This window comes from Temnothorax nylanderi, unplaced genomic scaffold (genome assembly GCF_030848795.1).
Source record: "Temnothorax nylanderi isolate EJ_2023f unplaced genomic scaffold, tnyl_v1.0 TNYL_tig1291_pilon, whole genome shotgun sequence".
NCBI classification, from domain to species: Eukaryota; Metazoa; Arthropoda; class Insecta; order Hymenoptera; family Formicidae; genus Temnothorax; species Temnothorax nylanderi.
This window is the reverse complement of record NW_027250353.1, coordinates 802-25258: the sequence shown is the minus strand read 5'-3', so window position 1 is coordinate 25258 and position 24457 is coordinate 802. Positions and strand designations below refer to the sequence as shown.

The 24457-nt window shown below is 35.1% G+C and overlaps 3 protein-coding genes, 1 long non-coding RNA gene and 1 pseudogene across 4 annotated transcripts; 2 read left to right on the top strand and 3 right to left on the bottom strand.

Moving 5' to 3' along the window:
• The first annotated feature begins 343 nt into the window (after positions 1-343).
• LOC139787137 (uncharacterized) lies at positions 344-1202 on the top strand. The gene is made up of 3 exons (XM_071726223.1): positions 344-349; positions 435-904; positions 975-1202. The coding sequence occupies exons 1-3, from the start codon at positions 344-346 to the stop codon at positions 1039-1041; spliced, it is 543 nt and encodes a 180-aa protein (XP_071582324.1). The 3' UTR covers positions 1042-1202.
• Positions 1203-2827: 1625 nt separating this feature from the next.
• On the bottom strand, positions 2828-12655 carry LOC139787136 (uncharacterized). The gene is made up of 4 exons (XR_011722533.1): positions 12409-12655; positions 11439-11816; positions 11161-11319; positions 2828-3059 (listed from the first exon to the last, which is right to left on the bottom strand). It is a non-coding gene; the product is annotated as an uncharacterized lncRNA (long non-coding RNA).
• Positions 5848-9597, bottom strand: LOC139787135 (uncharacterized). Its single transcript, XM_071726222.1, has 9 exons — positions 9122-9597; positions 8858-9003; positions 8134-8355; positions 7924-8060; positions 7611-7807; positions 7133-7347; positions 6905-7076; positions 6696-6835; positions 5848-6611 (listed from the first exon to the last, which is right to left on the bottom strand). The coding sequence occupies exons 1-9, from the start codon at positions 9186-9188 to the stop codon at positions 6270-6272; spliced, it is 1638 nt and encodes a 545-aa protein (XP_071582323.1). The 5' UTR covers positions 9189-9597; the 3' UTR covers positions 5848-6269.
• Positions 12656-17390: 4735 nt separating the features above from the next.
• LOC139787133 (uncharacterized) lies at positions 17391-21883 on the top strand (annotated as a pseudogene).
• Positions 21565-23670, bottom strand: LOC139787134 (uncharacterized). The gene is made up of 2 exons (XM_071726221.1): positions 23363-23670; positions 21565-23291 (listed from the first exon to the last, which is right to left on the bottom strand). The coding sequence occupies exons 1-2, from the start codon at positions 23564-23566 to the stop codon at positions 22818-22820; spliced, it is 678 nt and encodes a 225-aa protein (XP_071582322.1). The 5' UTR covers positions 23567-23670; the 3' UTR covers positions 21565-22817.
• Between the last annotated feature and the right edge of the window lie 787 nt (positions 23671-24457).

Here is a 24457-nt window from a genome sequence, read left to right as displayed (position 1 = left end):
GGAGGGACGAGTAAAGGTGGAAGCACATAAAATTACAGGAGCCATAGGCAGAATGCAGAAGCCATAGCGCATGCGCTATGGTATTACTTTATCTGCCTATGGCAGAATGGCAGATATCATAACGCATGCGCTATGGTTTCTGCATTTTGCCCCCCCCCCATGGCTTCTGAATTTCCAATCTACATAAAAATACATAATGCATAGCCACGGGCATAAGGCATACTCATTCTCATTGTAGCCGGTCCTAAAGAAAAGTAATTAAGAACAAAGAACGGATTTATATTGATTAACACGTAAGTATTCTCATTATTTAATTATCACGTAATGAAAATACGAACTGACAATGACCGTATATAATTATTAGTGTGAATTGTCTCAGTTTCGTAAACATAGTGTTTTGAGGTTAATTTGATTTTGTGTGCCAAATACAGTAGCAGCAACGCGCGGCTCAGGACAGTTTGAAAAACATAGACAACGAGTCCGATGCACCTAATACCGATCAGATTAACGAAGATTGGTATTCGGATGACGAGGGAGGTAATCTTACTATAGTGGATAGTTCGAAAGACGAAATCGAGCCTATCGAGAAGACGCAAAACCTCGTTATCAAAGAGGAGTTCCAGCCTGCGACATCCGTGTCCAACATACCTCAGCCGGCCGCTATTGTGGACAAATTAGGTGACCTGAACAAAATTGATATCAGTGCCGAAGTATCCAAATTGCTTTCTACTCTGAAGGCTCAGAGTTCCGCGACTAACAAGACGCAAGCAAACTCGAATCAAGACGCGTCGAAAGCTAAATCGGCGCAAGATCCGAAGACGAATAGCGAGACGTCGTCGAGTCCGAGGCAATCACCAGAAATTGTAATTTATTGCAAAATAAACGCATCTTTTCATAACTTTTGGTAAGTTTTATATACAGTTTAGGTGTAAAAATTCATTATTAAAACATTCTCTTGATTTCTCGTTATCAAGGAGGAGTTCCAGCCTGCGACATCCGTGTCCAACGTACCCCAGCCGGCCGCTATTGTGGACAAATTAGGTGACCTGAGCAAAATTGATATCAGTGCCGAAGTATACAAATTGCTTTCTACTCTAAAGGCTCAGAGCTCCGCGACTAACAAGACGCAAGCAAACTCGAATCAAGACGCGTCGAAAGCTAAATCGGCGCAAGATCCGAAAACGGATAGCGAGACGTCGTCGAGTCCGAGGCGATCACCAGAAATTGTGATCCCTCTCCCTCTCCCTCTCCCTCTTCCTCTCCCTCTCCCCCTCTCCCTCTCCCTCTCCCTTTCCCTCTCCCCCTCCCCCTCCCCCTCCCCCTCCCCCCTACCCCCTCTCCCTCTCCCTCTCCCCCCTCCCCCTCTCCCTCTCCCTCTCCCTCTCCCTCAATTATTTCCTAAAAAATTGGAAAAATTTCGTAACCGATTTCCAAAAAGATACCGGTTCCCAAAAAGATCGGTAACGAAAAACTATACAGTTTATAGCACTCGCCAGGAAATTCTACTCTTATTTTATATACAATTCTTTAAAATTCGGTCAATTATTTCTCGAAAAATTAGAAAAATTAAAAAAACCGGTTTCCAGAAAATCGGTAACAAAAAACTATACACACAATGACACTCCCCGGGAAATTCTACCCCTATTTCATATACTTTTGGTAAAAATTCGGTCCATTGGTTTCCGAGATCATCGAACACAAACAATCAAACTGACAAACTCTGTCTCTTTATAATAATAGTATAGAGTATAGATATAGAAATGCGCCATTTAACAATAACTTCTAAGGTAACAAGTTTAATCTACGGTGACCTGAATTTAAACGTGAAAAGAAATTAAATTTTTTCAATGAGTTCTCGAATCGTCCCCAATCAGAAATAGATATAAGTCACGTAAAAACGAATTTCCTAATTCGTCTGAGTTATTCGATACAATGTTCTAGTTTAAATGTGACACTACTTTGTAAAATGTTAAGTTTTATTGTTTTCTCTACTCTACGATCAATATAGCAATCTTTATAAATTTCTTTCTTTCTAAATAAAAATGTTCTACACAATCGGAAAACTATTTTACAACATGAGTAAAGAACGAAGTCAAAAAGCGAAATAATCAATTTTGACGCGATTAAAGGGGATTATCAATGGCGATTGTATTAAACTCTAGTCCATACTAAGAATCGCGGATTAGGCGTGAAAATTGTAGAGTTTCTTGACAACTCTTATGTACAGATGGATTCAAGTGTTTCTGGCTTCATTCATCTGGTCCCATGCTACTTGTTCAGCATGTCCGTTCATTACCAGTTCTTCAGTAAGAGAAATTAGCTTTAAAAAAATCAATTAATTTCAATTAATTTGCGCATCTGCAAAGAGATTCTCGAAGATTAAATAATAATAACTACTTACCTCATAATTTTGTATCATAAAATAAATATTTTCATAAATATTAGTTTGAATGCGACCTTCAATCTAAGTTTGGGCAGCAACTCCCTTTGAGGAACAATTTTGTACCACATTGTAAGCTTCTGTCGACCATTTACCTGCAAAGGAGTAACATCAAAGTATAATTACATACATATCCAAAGACTAATAATTTTGAGTAGAGATGTATATATCTAAAATCTACTTACACGTAGGAGTTGATAATAATCTCGTTGATTGGATTGTGGCTTGGATCAGTCAACTCGCGAAACTGTAATATAATAATAAATCGATTAGAATTTTCGGATACATCACTTCATACGATTCTTTCACACGATGACGGTTAATGTTATCCGATTCCCTTATTATTATGTTTCGCGTGTTCTATACTTGTCGTCATGACGAAACATCTGACCGAGACATTGCGCTTTTTGGCTACCTCAATGTATCTCTTTCTCGAAGCTGGATCGGGATTGGTATTGTCTATACCTATACTTTTTCTTTGATTCAAGTATTGTTGGACTGCGGCAATGCACTTCTGCCAGCTGCCTAAAGTGTCTCTGTTGACGTATCCGTATTCCTTCAGATAATTCTTTGCAAAATGCGATTTTCCGGAGTCTGGACTGCCGACCATAAGTACCACCTGTTACACTCAGAAAAAAGTGTAGCATCAGATAGTACAATTGTGAAGATCTCTTCTACAAATAATAGTACAAATAGGGACAGGGATAAATTGTAGTAAATGAGTCTAAAAAATTGTCCTAAAAAATTATTCTCAGATTGTCTGAAATCAATTGACAAACTGCTTGAGACTGTAAAATATTACAATATTAATAAAACCTAAAAAATGTTGTAATTTTAAACAACTTTGTTGCATTTTATTGCATTTGTTGTGCAAATATAGTAGCACAACAAATGCAATAATTTGCACAACAAATTGTAGTAAATACTTATATAGGCATGTATGTAAATTATAATAACAACCTATAGCAATATTTAACTCAACTTTGTAGAGCATTTTATTACAATTTATTGAACAAAATTTTACAAAGAAATTATAATATAAAACTATTGTAATAAAATAAAATATCGATTGCTTGCTAATTGTAGAGAATATTTTTACAATTTGTACTATGGAATGTGTGAGGAAATATAATAAAATACATAATATTTTTGATGAATAAAATATATTTAGACATAAATGCTTACAACATATAAAATAAACATACAAAATTGCGTATAACAGACTTACATATCAAAATATATATAGATAAGTACTTATTATAAGGCCCACCTCGTACAAATTAAATATTTATTTGAAGTTTTACTTAACAAACAAGGTACGTAATCGTGCAGTTCTGAATATTTCTTAACGAATAAGGAGTCTGTTTCATTTATTGTTGAACATGCTATTTCATATGCATGAGTATGGTTATCAAATGCCGTAGACTTAAGAGTATTACATATAAAGTATATTTCCACTTCAGAAAACAAAACAATGTATTTAATGGCACCAAAAAGAGGCATATTTTCCGAACAGTCTAATGTCAGAATTGTGTCAAAAGTGTATTTTGTACCATTTATGTTAACCCATTTTACTTGATATAATTTACCACTATCGAGATTTGAAAAATATTTAATATATAAATCAAAATTTAATGGCTCTATTTCTCCAAACATCATATTAGAAGTTGAACTGGACAATAATTGATGACACAATTTTAGTTGCGCTTTCACTGCCAATGTGTATGCAATATTTTTGAAATTACACGAAACGTTTGAAGTCATTTTAGATTCGCGGTGTTTTTGTTCTGAACGCATGCTCCAAAGATGAACTAAAGGTCCCGACATTTTTAATACTGTATGATAATGAAGAAGATGATGATGTTTTGGTTTAAGTCGTCCAAAAAATTGCACATATAAATTATTGTGCTCCTCAATTGCAACTTTTAAACGAACATGTTCCGAAAAATGGATATTTGGAGCAGTTACTATGTCAATAATTTCTCTTAGAGTACACCATACCTGCCAGATAGGTAAATTATTAGGAACTAGATCTCCAATCATAATGCCTAAATATCTACAGAAACAAAGCATTTCGCTAGCTGACATTCGTATTCTTTCTTTTAAATTTTCAGAAGTAATTGGTGGCGGTTTGTTAGAGATTTCAGTGTCATTATAACCAAAACATTTTACTCTTTCATTTAAAGTACGTAACGAAAACAATTTTAAATCAAAAATTAAATGATGCAATAAAGAAGTTAAGCTATAATTACACACGCCTTCAAAGAGATCGTGCATTATATCAACACAATAATTTCGTGTAAGATGGAAATTACTGAGTTGATGCCATATGCACGGTTCCTTTATACCTGTTTTTGATACGTCATTTGTAATTAGATCATGTTCATAGTTTTCATGTGTACGAAGTAAAGTTTCGTCTTCAGTACACATACGATATGAATCAACTTTTTTGATCTTGCAGAAGCGGCATCTAAAGTTAGAAGAAAAACTTTCAGTTAATCCTAACAACGTATGCATTCCTAGATTGTCGCCTATGATTAAACTTAACTTAAAGTAAATTTTTTCTATTGATCCATTTATATTAATGGTAATGCCCTTTTCTTCTAGCACTCTGATTTCTGATATAAGCTCACCAAATACTGCCGCATTTCCAAAAGTTTTTCTATCCTCTGATTTAAACAATGCAAATAAATAAATATTAGTCAACGATGATTTTAACTCTTGTGGAATTGAAGCTAGAGAGAAATACACGGCTCCTAATTTGTTTTTGCCTGAATGAGAACCAAGTGCGTTACCGGTTTCATAATCATCAAAATAAATGAATATCGGAAACACAGTTTTATTACCAAAATATGAAACTTGTGATTTCCACAGTTGACCTTGAACAAAATTACTGTAAACAATATTATTTGACATCAATTCATTATAGTGACTTTTCATTAAATGTAAAAAATTTGGTCTCTGAAATAATAAAGTGAGAACTTGTCTTATTTCAACAATTTGGCCATATACTAGTGCAGGTTCTAAAATGACATTACCATTAATACGTTTTTCAACTGTACGTTGTCCAATTACAAAGCTGCGTGGGGGCACATATTGTCCCGAAGACTTAAAGTATTTTAATCGCTTATATTCAGTATTTACATGATTAAACGAATTTTCTATTGTTTCAAACATATTCATTACAGTATTAATAATATCGGAATCTTCGTTTAAACTTTGTAACCTATCAGAAACCACTCGCTTTATATCACATATAACGCCAGAACAAAATATATTTGTTACTGAGTCAACAACTTCTTGAACAAAACTTCTAGGAATCAATGAGTTATTATATAAATTTGCAATAAATTGAATTATGCTGCTATTGTGGTTACTACTCAATGCATCATGAGATGTAGTTAACGTCTCGAGAACAGAGGGAACTTCTTGTAAATTGTTATCAATCAACTGTACAGGTATTTCGGAACTTGAATTCTGAAATTCAATGTTATTGCCTTGTTTGCTGTTTTTGTTACATTTATTTGGATTAAATGATCTGTCATGCACACTGGCAATGTGTCTTCTAAATGAATTTAACGAACTGTATGATCTGTTACAGTTGTTTTCTTTACAATTAAATTGGTCCAGACGTCCATGCTCATGCTTCAAATGGTATATCAAGGTTTTTGGCAGTAAAAATATTTGATCACAAACAAAGCAAATCATTATTGTTATCTAATCATTTCGCATAACAAAATTCTTAAAAATATTAAAATGTAACTCTAAATTAAAACTTTTAAGGCAAAATACTTAAGAATATCAAAATGTTAACTCTACATATTGAAACTCAGTTCTCACTATTCAATTTCAAAATATCTGACATCAAAGAAGTAACAGAAACATACGTTTTGGTTTTCGGGAAGTCGTATACAACTTGCTCAATGAATGTCCATGCAGTTTCAGCCTCCGGAGGATAACTGGCATTCATAACATGAAAAATTTTAAAGCACAGGTCTACGGCCCGTAGTGGTGTGTCTACTTTATATAAAATGTCGTTCACACTGACGTAACAACTTTCTATAGTACCAATATCAGAGCCAACAATAATAGGTAACGGCTGTGCCGTTAGATGAAAACTGGCCAGTTTGTCCTGTCGTGTCTGTAGTTCCCTTTGTAAGTCGCCAGCAACCTGAAAATATGTTTTTATGTAAAAATATATTAAAATAGTATACAAAAAGTAATTTTTTTTTGCATATTATTTTAGTATATATACCTTTACGTGAAGTAGAAATCCTTTTCTCATTTCAATTTTTGAAGGCTTCCATCTATTTGCACCTGCTCTTTTGCATTTTAAGTAACTGCACGGAAAAAATAAGGGCAAGATGCTCAAGGCAAATATTTCTTTAACGCGACCTTTAAAATACAAATCACAATCATCACAATTAAAATAAAATATATTTCTTACGCAATATTTAAACTTACTATCTTCCAGATTATTATTTGAGAACTTTTCTTTATATTCTTTAACAAGCTCCTTTAAGTAAGAATCCGTCTTTTTTTCTGCTAACTTCAATAGCGCTGTAGCAAACTGTGACCACTTAGAAAACAAACAGTTGTTTTTATCGGGGTTGTAAAAATCAAAGTCTTGTTCTAACTGAAAACAAAATTTAGGTAAATACATATATTTAGCGCTAACTTTAATTTTCTTACCAAGGTATATCCCAAAGGTAATTTCAGGCAAGGAAATTTTCTGAAATACTCATGTATAGTCCCATCATTATTCACTGCCTTTCGTTGTACTACAGTTTTACCCCAATATTCTTTAACTGTTACGAATGGTTCGGAATTATTTTCTAGCCATAACAAGCAATCTTCTGCTTCCCCGTCTGTTAGAAGATTCGCTAAGTTGGGTTCTTTTTCTTTATCTAAAAAATAAAAACATTTTACGTTTATAAAAATAGTTAAAAATAAAAATACTTAAGCACCTATTTGTATTAAATAAAATGCATTTTCTATTATTTAAGTAAAGAAACCGCATTTTTATTAGCTAGTGTTTTTAGATGCATATATTTCAATGTAATATCTACTAATATATTGAAATATAATATCTCCTAATATATTGAAAAAGTGAGACTATAATTATTCCTATAAACTTTTCGTTAGTAAATAGTCTTTTAACTTATTTTACCTTCTGTAGTAGTATGTATAAGGCCTAACTTTTTATAAAGTTTTCTTAAGTATGTATAAGCACTCCATAATTTTCCTCGGGCTGCTTTAGGTTTTCCTTTTACATTTACATATGGTACGTAATAAATGCTTGGATTTTCGTGTAAAAACACTTCGCTTATTTCCTTTGCTAGTTGAGTAAATCTTTCAGTCGAGATTCTAAAAAAATATATAAGATATCAAAATGTATTGAAATTTATTATTATATATATTTATATTATAACATTGTTATATAATATTATAACATATTAATGATAAATGTATTAATTACATACCTAGCGTCTTTATTTCCTACTAGTTCATGCTTAATTATAAGCTCTGCTAGTTTATTTCTCAGAAAAACGCTGTTTTTACCGTAACTAGCCTTGATAAGTTGTCCTTCATCAGTGGTATTTATCAGTCTAAGAACAGTCTAATGGGAAAAAGTGTATAAGTTTACCGATTTTTATGATTTTTATGTGTATGTGTATGTAAGCATAACTTACAGAATTACAGTTTTGGTTAGGATATATTTTATGCGATAAACCCACTGTAGTCTTATTTAAACACTTATTTGCATTAGTCAAATTTTCTTCATCCTCTGATAGAGCATTGGAAGTTGATGGACTTGGACTTATATCAGATAGTGACGCTGAAATTGTCGTGCTAGGTAAGGACCAGTCACTAATGTCACTAATGTCACTATCAAAGATTATCTCACTTAAAATCTGAAAATAAAAGTAAATGTAAAAAAAAGTTTTCAGAATATAAGAACTAGAATGCCATTTTTTGATTTCTTGATTTTTAATATTTAGAAAAACTGAATTAGAAATCAGCGGTACCATAAACTCAAATATGAATTTTCAAATAATAATATAATTATTTTATGAATTAATAAAAATTAAACATATGTTTAATGATTTAAAGTGAAGTAAAGTGAAATTTTAAAGTAATAAAAAGTTATAATAATGTATTTGTATATGTAACAAGAAATTATTTTTAGAAAAACAAATTTTGCGTATAGTTCAATAATTAATTTTCTAAACCACAAAACCATTAGATTTTTGACAAAAAATTACTGATTAACGGAGATAAATTTAAACAAAATATATCAAAATTTCATAAAATTTGTAATACTTACAAAAGTATTTAACAAGTCAAAAATAGTGATAGCATACTTACAAAAGTATTTAATAAGTCACACACGGAGAAAAATGCCTTACAACTTACCTTTTGAGTAACAGGAAGTACAGAAGCAGAATTCTTAAAGTTTTGATACTTGTTTAAAAACTTTCTTTTGGTGCCCACTTCGCTTATCAAGTTCTCAATATCATTGTCAGTAAGAGTGTTAAACACCTCGGTGTCAATTTTTTCAGCTAGAACAATAATTCTAAAATATAAATTATGAATTATAAAATTAAAAACATCAAAAGTTATAACCTAAAAATTATGTCGCGTGTCAATCTTATTTTATTGTCTTATTTTAGAATTTACCTGCAAATGTTGGAATCAAATCTTTAAGTCCCCATTCTTGTAATGTATTTGTGACAAAAGAATCCATTGTGCATGGACAATCACAATAAAGTATCACCGATAAAGTATATATCCGTGGAGAGATGCGCGCCGAGATTTTCCGATTTACGACTTTGTTAATATCGTATTTAAATGATAGCAGTATCGGAAGGATAGATCCGTAGAGCGAAGACGATAAGAAGCACAACGTAGTCTAGCGTGGACTGTACATCTACGAGCAATTTTTCAATACGTACGAAGCACTCTTAACGCGAAAGCACACACGCGCGTACGAGAACAATCGACGCCTTCGACGACTCGCGGCGCTGTTCCACGAGCTACGGGATTTTGGCACGGTTATGTCTGAATCGACCCTTATGCAGATTTCAAGCAACGTGACTGTCTGTGACGCGCGAGCCTTGCGAAGCGCCGCGGATTTTCTTGACGACTATTCTACAAATAGGCGGTAGCGACGCCATGTTATGACAAATTGTAGAAAACATATCAACAATTATTGTAAAGTAGCTTATTTTTTGTATTTAAAGTAAAGTGAACAAATTGTATTCACAATGACTATAAAATATATGATAAAATAAACAAAACATTACTACAAATTAATGTTAGCTGTTTTAAATATTAAGAATATTATATTATAGAGCACTACAATAACGCAATAAATTTTATCTGAATTTTATAGCACAATTTCATAACCAGTGTATAACTAGTTACTTTTAATGTACTATAATTATCCAAAACGCTGCACAAAAATGTTTTATTTTTTGTTAATAAAATTTATTCGCGCGTTTGTTTCACAGAATCACAGTTTTTGTGTTTGCATGTGACAAAATAAATTTGCTACAAAATTGTAGTTAATCGGTGTATTTCATATTTTCTATTACATTACAATTTAAAGTTATTTATCTGACAAAATAAGGTCTACAATATTGTGTTAATTTTTCCCGAGAGATTTTTCTCAGTGTATATGGATATCTATAAGCACGAGGAAAGAGCGGGCCTCTGTTCACATTTGACGTTCACGATGATATTCGTGTTATGCACGATGCTTCTGTCGAAATCGAGGAATCACATGCCGGAAAAGTTTACTTAGGTATTTATCATTAAAAGAATACTTTGTATAATTCTCTTTTATGTTATTTTTTTATTTTTTCTCATTAGATCATGGTACAAGAGGAACGAGCACATTTTTCCAGCGAGTAGATGGGAACCTTTTGATCCAACGAAAAGTTACGACAAGTATACAGTGTCGGATAAAAATAGGAAGAAAGATAAAATCTGATAAACTTAGATTCAACGAATTGTCCAAATTCGTTTAAAGGAGTCAGATTCAAAGAACTGTAAATATTATAACCAGATAAATAACTTTGTTTCATCGTACAATTGATTCATTATACAACAGATTGTAATATATTACAATATATATACATATATATGTATATATATATATATACATATATATATATGTATATATATTGTAGCTACATTGTATTTTTAAGGACTGTGATTTTAATTCATTCAGTTATGTGATAATATTTAATTCATTTACTTGATTATGTAGCTTTACTAAATTACAGTCCTTTGAATCTGAATCCTTTAAACGAAATTGGACAATTTGTTGAATCTAAGTTTATCAGATTTTATCTTTCTTCCTATTTTTATCCGACACTGTATACTTGTCAAAACTTTTCGTTGGATCAAAAGGTTCCCATCTACTCGCTGGAAAAATGTGTTTGTTCCTCTCGTACCATGATCTAATGAGAAATAACATAAAAGAGAATTATACAAAGTATTCTTTTAATGATAAATACCTAAGTACAATTTTTCCGGCATGTGATTCCTCGGTTTCGACAGAAGCATCGTGCATAACACGAATATCATCGTGAACGTCAAATGTGAACAGAGGTTCGCTTTTTCCTCGTGCCTAATTACAATATTACATACATTAAAATAACATGCCAACATTGTGATATTGCTTCATAAGTTTTATCATTTAGTATCTTTACCTTAGTTACAATAAAATCGTAAAACGTATAATGGTGCGGTAATATAAGAAAGATCCTTCTTGACATACATTAACTGATCTGCCATTACTGTTTTAAGCTCGCTGAATTCACGCTTCAGAACTTCTAAACATCTCTGAAGAAGCTGATAGATAGAATTACCTGTATGTGAAAATTTAATTTATGCAGTAGAACATTATATATCACGCCAATGTTACTCCAAAAGTGACACTGGAGTATTTTAATAACTTAAAAATTCTCTAAATTACTGAGACATTCACCTTTCTTCATTATAACACTCCGACGATAGCCAGATCCATCCCAATAACTGAATGTAATCTCAATTTCTTCTTCCTTCAACGCGTTCTGCTTTCTAGCCCATTCTTGCCTCAATTCTTCCTTAAGTTTATTTTTCTCCTCCTCCCTTTCCCTATCTGGCAATAAACTTGTATCTACATCTGGATTTTTCTTAATCTTCTTAATCGCGAGGCCATCAGATTGCTCATTTTCTGACTGCGGGGATTTTTCGGCATTGTCTTCGTCCAGATTAAAAGACAAAGCTTGAATCTGTCTCTTCTGTTTGTTCTTTTCTTTTCCTGCTCTTTTTCACGTTCCTTGTATCAAAGCATGATATGTATGACTAGATGACATTCAGAGCACTGGGGGAAAATCACATAACATTCAGAGCACTGGGCAGAAATCACACACATATATATATATTCACGGCAAACCGCATATATATAACATCGTGTTATTTTTATTACATTTAGGAAAATTATTTCATATTAACTCAATAGGCCTTAAACTTGCATACATAGGGAGCTTTCCAGCAAGTGACACAAGCCGACACAAACGTCGTTCTATCTTTCTTTTTTGGCAATAAGTAACAAAGACAAAACGATACCTGTGTCGACTTGTGTCGCTTGCTGGAAAGCTCCCATAAGTGAATCTCGCGTTTTATGTAAAATTTTGTAAAAAATCGGTATTCTAACCTATACTACGTTTACGTGAACGTTACTTAATTCTGTAGTAACTTACGAACGATACGATAATTCCTCCGCATAAACGGGAGATTTTATAGTAACTACGATGAGATATCGTTCGTATAAGTTACTACAGAAGTAAATACTCACGTAAACGTAAACTATTATAATTCCTGTCACATGCACTTAGTCGCGTAAAAGAGTCACGGTGCGGTTTCGCTTCGCGTTGTATAATAATAAGATAATTACATGTAAATAAAACAATTACCTTGAATCAGAAAAAATATTAACGTCGCGTCGCGTAAAGAGTCACGATCGGTCTCGCTCCGCGCGTATTTGACGTGGGACACTACCGTGTTATAGGTTAACTGACTGTGTGACAGCGCGCTAAACGCACTATCTGCACTGCGCGCAGTACACACACGTATACATCGAAACTGGCGATACTAGCAGCACCGCCAGTGTCGAAAAAGTGAAAGTGACGCGACTCCAGCCAATGAAATGATGGCATGGCATGAGAGACGGTCGACGTAGAAGTAGAAGTAGAAGTATCTTAAAAATAAATTTTCACATTTGGACTTTGCGTCGCTATATCTCCGCTCGTAGGGCACGTAGCGGAAATATTATAAGAGAAACCCCCCCCCCCTAATTCGACCCCAAGCTATCGATCAAGCCTACTTAGAACTTGATCCGTTCACTCGTTATCGAGATCTCAACATCTCGAGTACCCGCAACTCGTCGCGTCGCGTAAAAGAGTCACGGTCGGTCTCGCTCCGCGTGTACTTGGCGCGAGACACTACCGTGTCTCTTGATAATATAAACATGTCCCAAAATGAAAAAAATGAAAACCTGAATTTTGAAGTGACGTTGCTGGACGACGAAGATAGAAATTTTGATGATTTTGTTAATAAATATTGTGAAAAAATATCCACACCTATATAACAGTAGTTGTAAAGATTATCGCGATGTGATAAAAAAAGAGAACTCTTGGTTAGAGATATCTAAAATTTTGGCCACGCTTCGTAAATTTTATTTTTAAAAGTTTAACAATATTAACAATAAGCTATTTAATTCATTATTTATTTATTTATTTTTTATTTATTTTTTATTTATTTATTTTCACGTCGTTCACTTTACTTGTAACGTCGTAACCGTTACTTTTTTATAATAACCATTTGGTAACAATTAACGTAACAATTTTTCATAACGCTAATGGTAACACCAGGATGGGAATGCCACTTTTGAAACTCATTACCGTTACGCGTTATACTTAATAAAAAAAGTAACTCGTTACTTTATTCGTTACGTAACGAGTAAAAGTAATGCATTAGTAATAACGTTATTTTTACTCGTTACGCGCGTAACGATTAAAGTAACGAGTTACTTTTTTCATTGAGTAACGCGTAACGGTAATGAGTTACTTTTCAAAGATGACATTCCTTATACCGTTACTATTAGCGTTATGAAAAATAAAATTGTAACGTTATTACCAAATGGTTATTATAAAAAGGTAACGGTAACGGTAACCACGTTACACAAGTAACTGTATTTAACATATATTTCAACGGATGTTTGCTGCAATCGGTGGACTCGTCTGAGAGAATCTTTCTCTAAAGAAAAGAAAAAAAGACAAAATGAAACGACAAGTGGAAGTGGAGCCTCTAAAAGACGAGGATTTGTATACTTCGAGTCTATGAAATATATTGACAAATTTGTCAAAACTAGAAAGTAAGAATTCATTACATTTGATTCTGTGATCTTATTAGCGAGATGGTATACGTATAGTAGAACATTATAATTTTATAGAAATTGAGATTTTACTTAAATTTATGATAGGATCAGAATTCATAATTTGTAGATGTTTGAAAATGAGATTGTCTTAGGAGGATGCTGAGAATGCTAATAAACGGATGAATAGATCATACAACGGGTGATTGAAGGGAACAAATCCGCACTGAGTTTTTAAAGATTTATTGCTTGTCACAGAGTCGTAAAGCACTATATACACTATATACACTGCGTTGTGTACTAATTAACTGAGCGTGAGCGTTCTATACAAATCTATTAATTTGCATAAAGTACAGCGTGAGGCCGTTGAACCGTTGCCGATTACAATCAGCGGCCACGTGGCTTCAGAAGTGAGATGTTCACCAGAATAACCAACGAGGCACTGGACCTCAGTTTAATTAATCCGCGTAACAATCTTAATGAGGTCCATTCACCTCAAATATGAGCCTTATCCTTACTGAGTGCCCGACAGAATAAATAATTACGCGAGCGTTAGAATTTAGACTGCCATTGTTCACGAAAGCAAGAGAGTAACTGCCGGAATGCCGGCGATATCGGCAAGGCGAAGGCCGGAGCATGCTAGCATCACGTGCCATCGCTATTCGAAACGATCCGCACAAACGTCCAGGAGGTGCTGCCACCTCACTGGGCTTGACTACCGCACTCCTGAACAGTAGAAGTAGATTTATTATATTTAAATTCAAATTTTTCTTGATTACCTGTGTTTGTCAAGAACTAATTGACATGTTTTACCACACTTTTATTAATCCACAAATTTAATCAAATATAATATGGTTTCAGATCGATAACCAACATCAAGTTACAAAAAACGTATAATATTTCTGATAGTTTAAAAGACAAGAGTCTAAATAAAGAAATTTCAAATTGGGTGCAGCATGGCAAACAGACTCTGGAAAAAGAAAGAACTCCTTTGGAACAAATTGATGCAAACATATTTTTACCAATAACAAAATGCCCAATACCGGAAACATCACCCACTATTAGTAATTTTGATGATGCGTCATGCGCATCTTTTCCTTCGACGACAGAAAGTAGTACAAACGATTTCGAACATGAATTATTGTCAACTCGGTCATCATCCGACACGATTAACTCTTCACGCCTTTCTCCAACGAGCGTAAGATCTACCGGCACGTTCAAAAAGCCGTCATATGTGAAGGGCAAATTTAATCCTAATATATCATTTAAAAAAGACGGTAAAAATACAGATTCTGAAAACGATAAGTTCGAAGAGCATTTTAATTCTAAAAAAGATGGTGCACAAATGCAGAATGATCCAGACACTTTATTTTGCAATCTGGTTATGGCGGAATTAAAACAATTGGATGATGATATAAAACAAGTCAAGAAACAAGAAATCATGCAAATTTTGTGGAGAAAGAAAAACCTGTGAGCGAGATGATTTTTGTGATAAAATAAATAATTTGCATTTATTCGTAGGTACATATAATACTCATGTTTTAAGACTGTGCGATATTAAATTTAGTAATAAAATATATGTGTACTGGTATATAATAATATTAATAATAATAATATTAAAGAAATTTTGTACTATTTATTTTATATTCACATAATAAATGCATATTAGCATTACATTTCACAATATGACACGTGTGTAATCAATCGATCAAATGTTTACGTGTAGATAAAGTCTTGATTTTGTCCTCTCGTTACATAGTCATGCTGCCAATTGACCATTCCATTTGGAGTCATAAAATAATTGCAAAGAGAGTCTCTAATGTGCGTCGCAAATGCTGCACCATTTTCGTTATTTTCAATAATTTCAAAAGTACGATGCTGTATCGTTTGTGATAATTGAAGTACAGCGTACCAGAATTAGGGGGACATTGAGCATCGACATGTTTTCCATCAATTGCCCCCAAGCAATGTGGAAAATTCCATAATGTCCAAAAACCCTCAGCAATTTGTAAATATTCTTCTCTTGAAGGAGCTCGTAGATAGATAGGACCAAGAAGTCTTCCAAATACGTCACACGTCTCTTTAATTATTTTATGTACTGTTGATAGACCAACACGATAGGCAAAAGCAATTGCTGGAACTTTGTCTCCAATCAGAAATCTGTAACATCATTATCAATATTATAATATTAATTGCCAAACTGTTTTTACACATATGTATTATTAGACTACGAGTAATCCGAACATATACCGCAATGTAAAAGCAACTCTTTGCTCTGGTTCAAGTGCCCGTGGACTTCGTTTCATTAAGCTTGGACTAACAATATCCATCAAGTGCTGGAATGTTGGCAGTGTCATACGTGTATACTTGTGGAACATTTGCTCATCTGTTTTCATCTCCTGAAAAAGATTGTAAAACGCTCCTTGCTGTCTTCTCCTTGTGTTAATTGGTCGTACCCAGACACGCCGACGGCGACGATGACGTTCACGGTTTCTACGACGTTGCACCAAAAGTGCTCCCATGTTGACCAGAGCAATTAACAAGAAATCGAAATCATCCATTTCTGTGAAAAGACTAATGTAATTCAATCCAATGCAGTCTTCTCGAATTAAAATCACATTTAGAATTGTATGAACTAATTGCAAAAACGTTAAAGAATGGCCAAACAGCGCAAACATCAAATATCAAAATGAGTGAAAAATATTCAATGATACATAGAAAATAATAAAGTATTATTCGAGAAAATTAACCAAATCAAGAGAATGTTAATAATGAATTTTTACACCTAAACTGTATATAAAACTTACCGAAAATTATGAGAAGATGCGTTTATTTTGCAATAAATTACAATTTCTGGTGATCGCCTCGGACTCGACGACGTCTCGCTATCCGTCTTCGGATCTTGAGCCGATTTAGCTTTCGACGCGTCTTGATTCGAGTTTGCTTGCGTCTTGTTAGTCGCGGAGCTCTGAGCCTTCAGAGTAGAAAGCAATTTGGATACTTCGGCACTGATATCAATTTTGCTCGGTCGGCCTAATTTGTCCACAATAGCGGCCGGCTGGGGTACGTTGGACACGGATGTCGCAGGCTGGAACTCCTCTTTGATAACGAGGTTTTGCGTCTTCTCGATAGGCTCGATTTCGTCTTTCGAACTATCCACTATAGTAAGATTACTTCCCTCGTCATCCGAATACCAATCTTCGATAATCTGATCGGTATTAGGTGCATCGGACTCGTTGTCTATGTTTTTCAAACTGTCCTGAGCCGTTGCTGCTGCTGTATTTGGCACACAAAATCAAATTAACCTCAAAACACTATGTTTACGAAACTGAGACAATTCACACTAATAATTTTATACGGTCATTGTCAGTTCGTATTTTCATTACGTTGATAATTAAATAATGGGAATACTTACGTGTTAATCAATATAAATCCGTTCTTTGTTCTTAATTACTTTTCTTTAGGACCGGCTACAATGAGAATGAGTATGCCTTAAGGTTGTTCTACATAGAGGTTGTAAGCTGGTATTAACGCAGTAGCAGTACGTCTCAGGGAAGCGCTTTTCGGTATAGCAGGTCGTAACAGTGGTAGTAAGCGAAGTGCTACAACCGCACATATTCCACATAGAGGATTTAAACAGTTTTAAGTTGGCATTAACGCAGTAGCAGTACGTTTCAGGCATAGACTATAGAAGATGAAGAAAGCGTTTTCCAGTGTAGTAGGTCGTAACAGTGGCAGTAGGCGAAATGAACCAAGTCCATTTCTTACGACGTACGTTCTACGTCGTCAATGGCGGGACATGCATGTGCAAGTCACGGGAAGTGTTTTTGCTCGGCATCTTGTATCGACGAAGTTAATGACTGAACTGGCGCCTTTTGAGGCCCTCTATCCTGGGGATTTTATTACTATACGACGAGTGGTTCGCCCTGGCCTATATTTGAGCAGCGCTCGACGGCCATCAGAAGAAGAAGAAAACGGAGAAGTGTTGACACGTGTTGGATCGTCGTGCTATCAAGTAAATATTCATATATACATATATATATGTTAAAACGTAGCATCTTATAAAGGTTTCTAATTCAAAATAATAATCGGAACAGAAAAATGGATATTTTGAGAAATACCGATCTGCGGCTTCTGTATCTTTTGAATTGGAACAATTTGATACTGCTGCAATACGTCTTGCTGAGGAGAAGAAGGAGAGTGACTCGTCGCCGGTGGTGGGTTCGACCGGTAAATCGAGTGAGAGACGCCCAAGGTTTCTACTCTAACCTCGTCAGGGAACTTATTGAAACTGATCACGAAGAATTTTTTGGGTTGTTCCGAATGTCGCCTGATCAGTTTCGTCTTTTGGTTGACCTCCTTCACCCTCGTCTTAAAAAGCGAAGTAATCGCACACCACTACCAACAGACCTTCGTGTTGCCGTCACATTGCTGTGAGTTTCTTATATAGTTTTTTTAGCCTTGCTTGTTTCTGTTCAGTCTATTTTAATGTCATCTGTGATCAACTTTGCAGGTACTTGGCTCAAGGAGATACAGCCAAACTGAAACATGCTGAATTTAGGATTGGGACATCCACGGTGTACAAAGTCATACACGAAACTTGCAGAGAGATTTGGAACGTACTTCAGCCTCTTGTTTTGAAAGTTCCCAGCAAGGAAGACTGGAAGGCAATCAGTGATGGTTTCATGACATCCTGGCAGTTTCCCAACTGCCTAGGGGCCATTGATGGTAGACATATGAGGATTCAAGCACCTGGAAACTCAGGATCGAATTACTTTAATTATAAACAGTTCTTCAGTATGGTTATGATGGCAACGTGTGATGCACAGTACAAGTTTACATGGGTGGATGTCGGACAGTTTGGTAAGTGTTATTCTTCATTGCATTTTCTGTAGCTATAGAATGATAATCGCCAAGTGGAAAGTTTTAGTTGTTTTCTTTTTTTTAGGTTCCATAAGTGATGGCGGCGTATGGGCCAACACTGATTTTGCTAAAGATTTAGCATCCGGAAATGTGTCTGCCTGATCCCAGCCCAATTCCAGGAAAAAGGAGACCTTTCCTTTATGTGTTTGTGGGGGATGAAGCGTTCCCGCTCACAGAGTATATGATGCGACCGTACCCAAGGAGAACACTGACCGATGAAAAGAGAATTTTCAATTACCGTTTGTCTCGAGCACGGCGGGTAATTGAGAACACTTTCGGAATTTTGACTGCACGATGGAAGATCCTACATAGACCACTCGCCATGTCGCCTACCAACTGTGATAATATCTTCAAGGCCCTTCCCTGTCTTCATAATTTCATTATGATGGGTGAAGAAGGAAGAAATTGGAATGATAGACAGTACTGCCCCATAAACATGATTGATGCGGAAACATGAGGATGGGACCATCACATACGGGGAATGGAGGAACTACTGTTCTCAACACTTTGCCAGGCTTGGCCGAGTCGGGGCTAATCGAGCTGGAGATACTGCTAACGGGATGAGAAATTATCTACGAGAATACTTTCTGTCTCCTATTGGAGAGGAACAGGCACCTTGGCAATATGACCGTGCTTTCAGGGGAGATGTCATCAACCCTCCGGAGTAATCAACAATGACCAAATGATCTACAACGTTGAGTTTTATGTAAGATGATATATGAAACTATATTCACACACATTTTATCTCTGGCTTATAATAATTGAAAAGGTTTGTATAATATTTAGTACAATTAAATTATTAATAATGCAATTTTCTCATTTCAGGTCGGTCTGGACTCAGCAAAGTGTCAAATGCAAAGGATCATACATACAATGTTGGCTCAATGTTATCTTCCATGCGTTCCACTGATCTCAGTTACATCACATATCAGCATCACATATTAATACGCGTGTAAGGATTAATCGTTAAGGATTCCTCATTAAAAGTGCGCATGTCGAGTCTAAGGGTATAGGTCGAGCGTGTAACAAACTTTCGGATTGGCTTACGTATACCTATTAACGTGTCACCGGATGAGACTTTTTATACTAAATGAAGAAGAGTGACATCGCGAAATATATACGATAGACACACGCGAAGCACCACGTCAGGGCGGTGGGACGGCACGATCGGGAGAGCCGAAGAGACGACTTCCGGTCCAGTCGTCAGCCGTTGCATCTCACGAATCGTGAGATATCCCTTTGGTTTGTCGAATAAATCTGTAGTATATTCTTTTGTACATAATACTGTATAAAAGTGGCACAGTAAGATAGCGAGCGAGAGAGAGGATGAATAAATGAGAAAGCGAGAGATTTGTTAACATTTATAAGCGTTAGGACCGATAGCAACGTCGATTAATACCGATGGCGATTGTACATATTTTCTTTTTCTAGGAAAAACGCATGGACGGAACTTGTAATTTTATCGAATATCAATATACCGAAATCGTGAAATTGAATGTAAAGTATCGTTTAGAGTATTTCTCAGGATCTCCTTGGATCGTCCAGGATTGATTGGTATCCAGGATTAATGGGTACTAATTGACTTTACCACCACGATCGAGCTTTAGCTTCCCGGTGGGAAGACAGGCGAAATTGCAGAAGCGAATCCTGTACGCACACTCTCCTTGGAAAAAGAGCGATATTGCGATTTTTATCAGCGGCGGCGCGTTTCTATATGTTTTCGATGCACATCGATGTCCATCCGGAGTAATTTGAGAAAAACGCAATTTTAAGTTTCAAGGTCTCAGATATCTTGAGGAGTTATCGAAAAGATAATACTGTGATAGTGAATATCAGCATGTGTGCTTACTTACAATTAGTGATTACAATGTATGTTGAATATTATGGTTCTTCGTTCTTCCTCATAAGCGAGTGGATTATAATCGTTTTTCCCAGCACATGTGTCAGCCTTATTTTCAATGATTGTAACCGTTCGTTCTTTAAACGGATAAGAATTATGAAAGTTCTTGCCACAAGATAACATGATTTCGACAAAAAAGGACTTGGATCGGTTTTCCCCTGTACCCTTCATATGTTAAACATCTTGTTGCTAATCTCATCCCCGAATGCAATGTTTATTTTATGCCTACACAGAAAAAAATAGTATTCTTGATTTGAAATTATCTTTAGTTTCAACATGGAAATCTTGAAATGTGATTATATTGCGTTAAACGATGAAAACTTGCTTGAATAGTCATATACAGTTCAACCAAAAAAAAATGCTGAAATTCTTATAAGAAAATTACAGTGCTCTTGCTTATATACGAAACAATCTATAATCTTGTAAGAATTTCAACTTTTTATTTCAACATTTATTTCTTGGTTGACCTATATAAATGACTTTATTCATATGCTTTTCAGAAACTAAAGATATTTTCGAAATCAAGAATATACTTTTTTCTGCGTATACGACACACGTTCTTGTTTTTAGATAATACTTTGCGATAACTTTTTTCATAAAAATTTAGTTTTAGTATTACATTTGTTATTTTTAATTATTTAAAATTATTGTTCGAATAATTACAAGATATCCATCTGTTTAAATTTTTCCAATTATGACTTTTTAAAATCATATGTAATATTTTAAATGTTTTATATTTAATAGTAGGTCTTTTAGTTATCTTATTTGTTAAACTAAATACGTATGCTTTGAATTATATGAAAAGCACAAATTTAAATTAAATGCGCCTGAATCTCTCAATCCACATAAAAGACGTGAAAATAAAAATCAAGATTAGTAGTTTGATGATTTATTTACGTGAAATTAAGTGAAACGTTAGAGGTATCGCATTTCTTATATATATTTCTTATGACTACATTGGTCCTCTCCGAACCATCTATAATCGCCTATAGATACGTTAATTAAATTAAATTTAATTAAATTTTAATGGCACCTCCATAACCATACATTTTCGCTTAATTCTATTATCCTACATACATTCATTCTGTATAAAATACAATAAGATGACGAATACGGTTATATATTAATAATACAAAACTAATTATTTCTTCTTGTACTGCATTTCAACTAATAAAACAACATTCATCAAGAATATTTGTAAAGCTGCCTGTAGTATTTATATCAGTTAATAGAGATACAAAAAGATACAATTACAAAAAATAATGCACTTTAAATTTTGAACGTATCATGTTACAAAGCAGCAATTATATTTTGAGGTATAAATGTGAACTTGTTTTTTACGTACGTCTTCAAGTAGTAAATAATTCAAAATAACGATACATAAATAAATTATAGTGTTATTAAAACCACCACCAAGTACGGTTCTAATTTTTATTATGTTAGGGAAAGTATCTTTTAACATAATATGCTTATATATTTTTTTCAAAACGATAATGTATGTCATATTTAATAAACTGTAATAATTATTATCTGTCGATAAAACTTTGCAAGTCCAATGTTATAATTCGTTAATAAATTGCATGTTTAAAAATTAGAATTCTATGCAAGTATAAAAATAAATTCATTACTTTATCAAGGTATACGTTGTAGTTCGACTACAAAGTATATTAACAATCGCTTGGCAAGACTTGGTAGAGTTTTAACATACGCATACGTCAAATTATATTACCAAAATTACTCATTGAACAAAATTCATGGAAACAAAAAGCTAATTTTTTTTTATATATGTACATTGGTTTTAGATAAACATTACAAACTTGATAAATTTCAAGCAGTAATATTTGCCAGTTTTATTCAATGAGCAATATAGAGTACAGAGTCCAGCATACCTACGATACAAATTTGATTACTATTAACAGTGTGTTGGCAATAAGACTTATGTTACTCTTAAGTAAACCAATATAATTGGGCAATTTCGAGATATTGCATTTAACAAAGTCATACACTACAGCAATATGGCGTGTGAATATCTATATCGGAGTTAGTTACATAAGTTTCAATCTTATATGAAAATCTTTCATAACATCAGAATACAGAGATATCCACTGTTGGAGTGCATAATGGAATTACTCCTGTCGACCCTTAATATACTTTTGATTGATAATGGACAGTAATTCCGTTATGCACTCCAGGTGCCTTTCAACAGGCACACCTTGTGCGATGACCTTGTCAATCGAGAGTGCGCCAAGAACTGAATTACTAGAATGAGTTAAATTAGCTGCCACTAGAGAAGATAGCTGCTTCGTTTGCTCCATAATTGACTGACTGAGCAAATCATCATCTCTCTTCATGCCTCGCATGAATGCCGGGTTACTTTTTACTACCAGAATCAATTCGCGCCGATCCAACCACAACAGATCGTCATCGTTCTCGACATCTTCAATATCGGTGACGCCGTCAGCTTCTTCATCCGACATGATGTTGATCCAACCGAAACCGGTCGAGGAGTCCGACCAGCTCGCTTCCGACAAACCCGATTTGGGACTCGAGGAACTCTCAAGCCCGAACGTCAAGTCGCGCTTCCAGGTCTCCGAGAAAGCCTGCACAGAGAACGCCAATGAGATCGAACGATCGCCGTCAAGAGATCGCCGAGTATTCTCAGCAAACTTACCAATGATACAGAAATAACTGATGACGATAACAGCGAAAGCAGATAGAGACGATAGCCGAGGGTCTGGTCTGGCACAAGAATTGCTTCCGATGCGTGCAGTGCAGCAAGCAGCTCAATGTAGACAATGAAACCGGTCGAGGAATCCGACCAGCCCGCTTCCGACAAACCCGATTTGGGACTCGAGGAACTCTCAAGCCCGAACATCAAGTCGCGCTTCCAGGTCTCCGAGAAAGCCTGCACAGAGAACGCCAATGAGATCGAACGATCGCCGTCACAGATCGCCGTCAAGAGATCGCCGAGTATTCTCAGCAAACTTACCAATGATACAGAAGTAACCACAGAACACAATCACAGCACGTGCAGATGACGATCGAAAGCAGCGCCTTTCAAATTCAACCGCCGTTCTCAATTCTCATTTCTGATTGGTCTTCTTCTTCTTGGTTTGATTGGCTCCTACCTCTTTTCCGAGGACAATATGGCTTTTCTGATTGGTTAATCTGCTACGCCGTACGACCTACTACGAACTACGAAGCCATTGTAGACGAGCCTGGCCGCAAGAAATTGCGCTACGGCTTGCGGCTTACAACCAGTACCCTACTGCCACTGCACTAAAACCTCTATGTAGAAAGACCTTTAAGCTCGTGGCTATGCATTATGTATTTTTATGTAGATTGGAAATTCAGAAGCCATGGGCAGAATGCAGAAACCATAGCGCATGCGCTATGATATCTGCCATTCTGCCATAGGCAGATAAAGTAATACCATAGCGCATGCGCTATGGCTTCTGCATTCTGCCTATGGCTCCTGTAATTTTATGTGCTTCCACCTTAACGGTCCTCCTGGATAGTCCTTCGCGAGCTTTCGGACGGATAACATCTTTTCGTTACAATAGAGTTCCCGTATAACAAACCGAGCCCGAGTTCTCATCCCGCATTCCGCCTGCGTTAAGAGCGTGAACATTTTTAATTATTACGCAGAGTAGGGACAGTCTCGTGTGTGCATTCGGTCGGATAACGAGTTTCCGGAAAACAAACCGAGCCGCGATTCTTATCCCGAGAATCTCACAATTAATAAGATAACACTGCAACCGAAGGC

Excerpts from the sequence above, each read along its gene's own strand:
- LOC139787137 (XM_071726223.1), top strand. Across the intron at positions 905-974 it reads GCATCTTTTCATAACTTTTG|GAGGAGTTCCAGCCTGCGAC; the intron begins GTAAGTTTTATA and ends CTCGTTATCAAG.
- LOC139787135 (XM_071726222.1), bottom strand. The coding sequence starts at position 9,188 with ATGGATTCTTTTGTCACAAATACATTACAAGAATGGGGACTTAAAGAT. Across the intron at positions 8,356-8,857 it reads TACTTCCTGTTACTCAAAAG|ATTTTAAGTGAGATAATCTT; the intron begins GTAAGTTGTAAG and ends TTTTATTTTCAG. Across the intron at positions 7,077-7,132 it reads TACCTTTGGGATATACCTTG|TTAGAACAAGACTTTGATTT; the intron begins GTAAGAAAATTA and ends TTTTGTTTTCAG.
- LOC139787134 (XM_071726221.1), bottom strand. The coding sequence starts at position 23,566 with ATGTTCGGGCTTGAGAGTTCCTCGAGTCCCAAATCGGGTTTGTCGGAA. Across the intron at positions 23,292-23,362 it reads CAGTTATTTCTGTATCATTG|GCTTTCTCGGAGACCTGGAA; the intron begins GTAAGTTTGCTG and ends TTCTCTGTGCAG.